At 52.6% G+C, this 7913-nt stretch overlaps 1 protein-coding gene across 1 annotated transcript in view; it reads left to right on the top strand.

The window, feature by feature from the left end:
- Positions 1 to 36: 36 nt before the first annotated feature.
- Positions 37 to 7913, top strand: part of PLEKHO2 (pleckstrin homology domain containing O2) — a 31027-nt gene continuing 23150 nt past the window's right edge. The window contains exons 1-2 of the mRNA XM_085308587.1: positions 37 to 234; positions 5944 to 6096. Coding sequence (XP_085164713.1) covers positions 226 to 234; positions 5944 to 6096 — 162 coding nt within the window. The 5' untranslated portion in view covers positions 37 to 225. The remainder of the gene's footprint in view (positions 235 to 5943; positions 6097 to 7913) is intronic.

The following is a 7913-nucleotide window of genomic DNA, read 5'->3' as shown; positions in this document are numbered from 1 at the left end:
CTCGGAGCGGAGCCGCGCTCGCAGCGCCGGAGCCGCCGGAAACCCAGCGCTGCTGCTGCTCCTGCTCCTGCTGCTCCCCGCGAAGTTGGTGCGGAGCGAGAGCCGCGGGGCCCGGCCCGGCTCGGCTCGGCTCGGCATGTCTGCCCGCCCGGAGCCGCGCCGGCGACGGCGGAGCCCCTGAGCGGCAGCGGCGAGGAGCGCCCGGCGGGACTGGCCCGGCTCGCCATGGAGCAAGTGAGTCCGCCGGGCCGGGCCGGGCCGGGCCGGGCCGGGCCGGGAGGAGGGCGGCTGGGGCCGGGACGCGCCGGGGGGATCTCAAGTTTGCGCGGGGCCGGGCGAGGGCCCCCGCCGCGGCGCGCAGCCGCCGAGCCCGCCCGGGGAAGCGGCTGCCGCCGGCCTGCGAGCGGCTCTGCCCTGCGAGAAAGGTTCCCACGGAGGTGCCACCGCGCCCCACGGAAGCGGCTCTCTGCGGATCGCTTAAGACGCCGCGAACTGGTCAGCAAGTTAAACAGGCCGTTTTCTCCGGTCATCTGGCCACGTAATTATTCCTTCTTCCTTTCCTCTAACGAGGTTTTGCTGCTCGTGCCCAAAGGAAGCTCCAGCGGGGCAGACTGCGGCACAGGGAAACGGGGCTCCAGCGGCTGCCGCTCGCCTCCGCCGCCCCCTCCCCATGCTTCGCCTCCCAAAATTGCACGGCGAGAACGAGACCTTTCTTAAAACAGGCGATGAGAGTTGGGAGCCTGCAAGGCGGCCCAAGGCAGCAGCGAGCAAAAGTTGTTAGTACCCGCCGGCATCCATGAAATGAATCCGCGTCCAGCTGGCGTCCTCCCTCCGGGCGCCCGCCGGCCGAAGGGGCTTCGGGGTGGCCCAGGGGCTCGCAGCGAGGATGCCCACAGCGCGGCTCCCGCTGCCTCCCAGGGCCGGGGGCTCCCAGAGCCGCTCGCTCTTCGTTAATGAGAAATTAGTTTTTGTTGCTCCGCCGGTGACCGCTCTCGAGGGGGGTGGCACATGCAGCTCCGCGTGTTCCGCGGGTTTCGCGTGGATCCGAGCGTTTTGTTGCCAGCGAGGGGCTTCRTTCCTGCACGGCAGGGAGGAGTGGAGGTGATGACATTATTTTAACAAAATAACGTACGGAAAAAGGCAGAGAAGGAGCTGAGGTGTGAAAATGCAGGTTGTCTCCTGGGTGGCATGCATCGCTGTGTCTTGCTATAGATGCTTATGTGATACACCAGTTCCACTAGTTGCTTGTTTTAAACGACATTACTGTAACTGAGTTTGACACTTCGGTGCAGTACATGTAACCGGTAAAAACACCGCTGTGTGGCAGCTGTCTTGTGCATGTGTTTTTTATTGGAAGACATGAAAAGTATGTGGTTTTCTGGGCCCTTAAAATACAGCAAAAGGAGGGCAAGGGGCAGTAGAAGTAACGGCCTAATCTTTAAATAAAAATAAATCACATACCCTCTCATTTTACATCCCTGCTGCACTTAAAATGTAAGTGTAAACCAGGCTGTAAGAGTGCAACTCGTGTTTCACTTCTAATGTCGCCGTGATTAAATTGCAAGAATGACTCGTCCGTGTTGTTTTTGGGGACGGATGCCTCTGCCTTCAGCCAGTGATGGAATAACTCCGTTCTTCCCTCATTTACCCAGCTCACTTGGATGATGCCAGTGGGTTTATTCTCATGGATTTACACCAGTGTCAGGAATGAGTCGAGCCCAAGAATGTCCTCCAAGGGATACCTGAGCACATCTCGCCTCCAGCAGAAAGAATACTCGCATAAAGCCAGATTAGCGACAGCGAATTGTCTCTTTGTGCCATGCTCCAACCTCAGTCACAGAATCGGAGGCCACGAGCAGAGTGGACACCAGGCCCTGATCTCCCAGCGCCCTTCTCTGGCAAACCTCCCTTGTTAATATTGCCATTGCAGGGGTGGCACGAGCAGGCCATAAAGATAATCTACAAAAATGTCAGATGTGCTTTCTAAGGCTCTTCTTGCTTTTGCAGGAACAAACGTCCACGTTGCATCACAGCTTTTTTTTTGTTTAAAGCCCTTAACCTGTGGGCAAGGGATTACAGCGGCTGTGCTGTGTCTCGCGGTGGCCTCTGTGTGTGCCCCACAGAAGCAGCTAACCCACACGCCTGGCCTGGGCACTTTGACGGTCCCCTGGCACCCGGCGAGTGCAGCGCTGAGCCCTGTAAATTTATCCTGTAGCAGGGACCAGCAGGCTCCAGGCTCAGGTGACTGCTGCGCAATGCGGGGGGCAGAGCGCTTTGCTCAGGGCTGGWCTTATCTGCTGAGACCAGCAATCTTCTCCTCATCTTCTCTTCCCTCGTCTGGGAGGCTGCAAAGAGCTCGCAGTGCGGCAGGGAGGGACAGGGCCGGGTGGAAAGGCCTGCGGTGGCAGCGCGCAAGTCCCCGTCCCCGCAGCGGCACCCTGCGCGCATGCAGCGGCGGCAGGTTTTACATCCTTTTCCTGCTGATATTTGGCATGGGGAGTCTCTCTCGAAGTGGGGAGAGCTGCGTGCTTYGGCTGCCCAGGGCAGCTTAGCGGGGAGGACGAGGCTTTGGGATTCCCACTCAGCCCCTCTGCGGATGCTCCCGCAAAGGCCCGGGACGCTGGCGCAGGCGGGAAGGCGGCRTGGATGCTAGGGGGAGCCAGGCCTGGCTTCTCCCCTGTGTGCTGGCTCCCAGCGCAGGCAGAGACGTTCAACAGAGCAGGAAGTTTTGCAATGTTTCGGAGAAGAGCTGCGCTCTCCGGGCCCGAAGCGTTCGAGCACGCAGGCAAAGGCAGCGGGAGCATCGCGCGAGCACGGGCTGCCCGATGGGCCTAGGTGTAACTTTGCAGCTCTGCCTCTCCCAGCACAAGTGCAGGCGTGAGAATAAACTCAGACAAAAATGGTTGATAGGGCAGGTCGGTTTTTAAGAAGTAAACTGCTGTGTCTTYGCAGCGAGTGCTTTTATTTTAAAACCACAGCAGATGAGAGAGTTTTCACTCTGCAGGGCAAAGTAAAGGGTCACAGATAGACTTTTGCTATGTGTTTCCTGATAGCCTTTCTGCCATCTGTGAGGTGAGGAAAAAGAACAGTAAAAATTAATCTGCAAAGCAAAAAAAAAGAAAAAAACAAAAGAACCTCCCCTAAAACCATCCTAAGCAGTAAAAGCACTTGGGAATAACAGGCTTGGCAGCTGTTGGTCTYGAGCCACTGTACTAAACTCTTTGTACAGCTACAACCATGCAAAACTGCTCAGAGTGAGATTAAAGTCAGTGCCCAATTATCTAAAAATGACATGAAAAGGGTGCTCAATCAGGAAATCAACAGGTCTATATTTGTGCAGCAGTTGATGTTTGCAGAAATAGAAGATCACAACTGAGTTCAACTTCCTGGCAACCTAAAAAGTCGAGTTAAAAAAAAGACAGTACCCCTCATTTCCCGGAAAACTGTTTCATGTTTTGTCATCCTGTATTGTGGCCTTTTTAAGCCCAGTGCAGTACAACTGAAGCAACTTCTACACAGCGCGCCAAGCAGATTTCCGTATGATTTACGCTGGGTAACACGCAATTGCTTGCATTTCTTTTTTTCTGTCCGCACCTGATCCACTGTGCAAAAGTCAAGCCTTTGAAAACCTTAGTGGAGAACGGAATAAGTGCCGGTACACAGCGCGTTTAATCTGTTTYCCTCTCTGGTGCAAATTTCCCCTTCAGAGTAACAGCTCGCCCAAATGGCAGCTGCTGTCCAAGGGTGTGTTCGTTAGGGGTCTGGTGCATGAAAACAAATGTGTTAGCAAGGCTTTCCCCTGCCAGAGTGCTGGTGCGGAGCTTCTGGCACTCGTCCGCACACACTTGCTCCATCCCTGCTCCCTTCTGGCCATGGGAGTGTCCAGCRTCAACTCCTTTTGCTGCACCTTGGATTTCCTTGCGTTAAGAAACATGCTGGGAGACACAGCCACCCTCTTTCAGTCTGTTTGTTTTTCTCCTGCGAGGAAAGGTTACATCCAGCAGCTGGCAAGGACCACTGGGGGACAGGGGGGTCCCGTCTTTGCCGTGCATCCTCATTCACTGATGATGCGCTGCGTTTCCGCAGCGGGATTACCGCTGTTGCAGACAAACACAAGTGCTGTGTCCCAAGGGGACGTGGAAGAAACCAAGGCTGGGATAACGGTGCAACTCCCTGCAAGGCGCTGGAGGATTTGGGGTCAGCCTCCTCTTAAGAGTCACAAGCTCGGTGAGGTGTTTTTGTAAGGAGATTTGGCTGAGCTGGAGGCAGYGAGGGATTCCCTGCGTGCGGGCCTAGGAAAGAGGCTTACACGGGGCCGGCCCGCCAGCTGCAGGGAGCTCCGAAGGAGGCGGACGGGGCAGCCTGCTTTGGCAAACACTTCTTCCAGAGCTCCAGAGGGGAGGAAACCTTTCYGATTTAACTGAGCCTTGTGGTGAAGTCAGTCAGCTAACAGGGCTGAGGGCCCCACTGCCCCCGTGTTAGGTTTCCTTTGCCCYTTTGAGGAGGCCATCGACGATGGATAGTTCTGAGTATTTTTTAAAGCAGGAAAGTCATACTCGCCTGTTTTAATCAGGCCTGGAAAGCCAGCAGGCTCAAAATGCAGAGCGCTGGGGACATTCAGGTCTCCCTGCACTTCTTGCAGATGGTCTGTGGAAGAAAAACCAGCAGTCAGGAACATCACACCCTGCTCCAGGGCTGCGGGGCCTGAGCAGTCGGTACCACTCATCTGCACACTCACAACAAGAGGTTTCTGTCTCCTTGCCCAGCAGCACATCACAAAGTGAGGAACTAAACTCAGGCCACAGAGCAGTGYGAATGCTAGAAAATGCGAACACCATCAGCATCTCTTTGGCTGAAGCAGAGTAAAGCCATGCAGCCAGCGCTGGGCAGGACATTCACTCCTTGCAGTTTGCATCCTGTGCATGGGGAATAGCTACAAGGCGGAGGCAGGACGTGCTCCAGGGCAGGGGCACCATGAAGCCGAGGAGACAGGTGGTTTCTTGGGCCRTGGTGAACCAGCCCAGGCCTGGCACTGACCCCAGCAGGAGAGCTGTAAAATAGCTTGGACAAAAAGCAGTCTTGGTGCTGCCTTCTCTGGCAGTGTTTTCCACTACCTGCAAACCACAGAGGAGCCTGTGTGCAGGACCACTGCCAGGGCCAGAATGTGGTAGCACTGCTGTGATAAACTGCTACTGCTACTGTGACAAACTGCGGGCCCTTGCGCTGTACAGGTGCCCAGGGCAACGGGTTTGGGGCAAAACTGTGTCAGCTGTGAGAGTCTTGCAGTGCCATCGTAACTGAAGACAGGAGAAGAGCAAAGCAGTTGTGTGTGTGTGGAGAGYGCGGGCTGTAGTGTTTGTGCCTATGCAAGGCAGGAGTGGCTGAGCTCTGGGTGTAAAGCAAAACCTAGAGGAACTTGCAGAAGCTACCACAGGCCAAAATATGAGTGGCGCCACTAACTCTAGTGGTAGCAAGATCCATCCTCTTGGAGACTCAGGGTTTGTCAGAAACCTCGAGGAGCAAAGCTGAGAGGAGGGTGCTGGTCTTCTAGGAGCCTTTGGAGTACCTTCACAGAGAGAGAAGCAGAGACCCACCGGGAGCAAAGGAACAGAATGGACTCGCTGCTGTCCTGAGTCTCTWTGTGTCGGCCAGGGTCCATGACCATTCCCCAATCCTGCCCCAAAGGTCTGGCTCTGGGGAGGGACCTGGCTGAATTTTCCTCTCCCTTGCTGAAGTTTTCCCTGGAAAATAGGCAGTCTGGTCTCACGTTTTTCCCCTAGTGATCTGGTCAGCTTGGGGAGGGATGTTTGTGGGGGGTGCTGACTTATTCCCTGGGGAGGTTTCCTGAAGACCTTCACTAACTGGATGGAAAGTGCTTTTAATGTACTTCCTTACATTAAATGTAATGCCTTCTCCCTTCTACTTTTCCTGGTGTCCTTGCAGGATACAAAGGAGGATGTCGCTGAGAAACCAAAACCTGCTCCAACCGCAGAGAAATTTGGCTGGATTAAGAAAAGCAGTGGGGGACTCTTGGGATTGTGGAAGGATCGTTACATCCAGCTACGCAAAACACAGCTAGTGGTCTATGAAGATGAGGTATGGTCACAACTATCATGTCTTCAAAAAAGAAGCAGGATCAGGCCTTGGCAACACATATTCCTGGGTTTTTCACTCTTCCCTCCAGCCCATTCCTTTCCAATGGGCTTCTCCAGATATCTCCAGGAAGGTTAAATGCTATGACGAGGAGACAGCTACTGCCTTTTAGAATATATTATATATCAAATATTTTAGCCAGTAAATATTTTGACAGTGCCATTGCCAAAAAAGAATAAGGGCAGGATGTCCTGTGAGAAAGCAGCAGAGTAAAACTTTGGGAGGAGGCAGGATATGTGCTATTAGTTTTTGGCGTTTAAAGGATAAAACTGCTTTGTAACAGACTGACTGCCCACCTGCTGCTGGAGAGTACAACAGACAACCTTGCAGCTGTTTGGCACCCCTCAAGTAGCTCGAACTGCTGCTAGTCAGACTTTTCAGGGTTTCATTTACCCATTGATGGGGACAGGATGGGATTGTGAGTGCTTGCTCTCCTCCTTAAACGGGGACAGAGTTTGGATTTGGCTTGTCTCTTSCCCTCGCTTGAGCAAGCCAGTACTGAGCGAAGGACCCCTGGGAGCCTTGTCCTTGACTTCCCTGGATAAATTGCATGCCTTAAGTTCACAGCCTCATTTAGAGCTGTTTTCAATCAAATGGGAAATAAGAGCCAAGCCAAATCTGTCTTGCGTCTTCATGCAAGAAGAATGAAAAGTGCAGGGCCAGTCCTGCGTGGCTGCAGCGAGACTGTTTGCCCCAGTGAGTACTTCCTGAAGCWGCCTCTCAGTCCCAGGGTTAAATGCGGCTTCTGCAAAAGCAGAGTCAGTCCCAGAGGCCCCTGAAGAAAGCAATTACAGTGCAAACCACACAGGCTGCAACCAAGAGGGATTTGAGATAGAGCAGGTAAGCCTAAGCCCTGCTGGTACACGGTAGCTAGAAGGAACCTCTGGGCTGAAGGATGTGCATGAGTTAAGAGAAGTGTCAGGATGAAGGAGCACTTCTCACTGTGCATCTACACAGGGACCATGGGCCTGTGTGGTGTCTAATGCAAGGGGATCTGGGTCATTTGTGGACAAGAGAATGATACGAAAACAAAACCATTTATCAAGGGAACAAGAATGAGGAAATATTTCAGCAGTTGCATTGCTACGATGGTTTCAGGAACAACAGGACTGACAAATGAGTTTGGTTCTCTTTTTTTTTAAAGACATTGCATTGCCTAATATAGAAGATTTTTTATAAACAATGTAGGTTAAACGGTATTGCTTCCTCTCATACTTCTGAGGCCTTCCGCTCTCCCCAGATCCCAAACTTTTCTGGAGGAGTTAGTTCTTGGTTTTGAAATGTCATGAAGGGTGCAAAAATAATGAAATAACAAGTCAGAGTCAGGTGATGATGGTAGCTTGGAAGACAGGCAAGGTGGTGGTGGTGATTCCAGARCAGAGAGATACAGCCTGCTCTTGCAAACTGTTGACTCTTTGCAGATTGCTTTCAAGTGCCCTGGACACCTGTTGACCACCTGAACCTCCACGAGCTCAAAAGATTCAAATCTGTAAACAAGGCATAGGTTTTTTTAAGGGCATGCCTTTAAAAACAAGATATATGGAGGTTTTCATTACCACAAGGGGAAAGGCAGCTTTTAAAGTAAGATTAATCTTCACAGACATTCAGAAGAAGGAAAAATCCCAATCACTTAAAGGGTTATTTTATTAGCTCAACAAGGAAAATGGCATTTGTAACAACCAGGCATAATGTTTTCTCATAGCCTGCAGATTGTGGTAACATCCTGTAATAAATTGCATCTGTAAGCTAGCATAGCTACA

Source organism: Rhea americana, unplaced genomic scaffold, assembly GCF_003343005.1.
Source record: "Rhea americana isolate MKP2758 unplaced genomic scaffold, rheAme1 scaffold_28, whole genome shotgun sequence".
Classification (NCBI taxonomy): Eukaryota; Metazoa; Chordata; class Aves; order Rheiformes; family Rheidae; genus Rhea; species Rhea americana.
The sequence above is the reverse complement of the archived record's forward strand: the minus strand, read 5'-3'. Positions and strand labels throughout refer to the sequence as shown.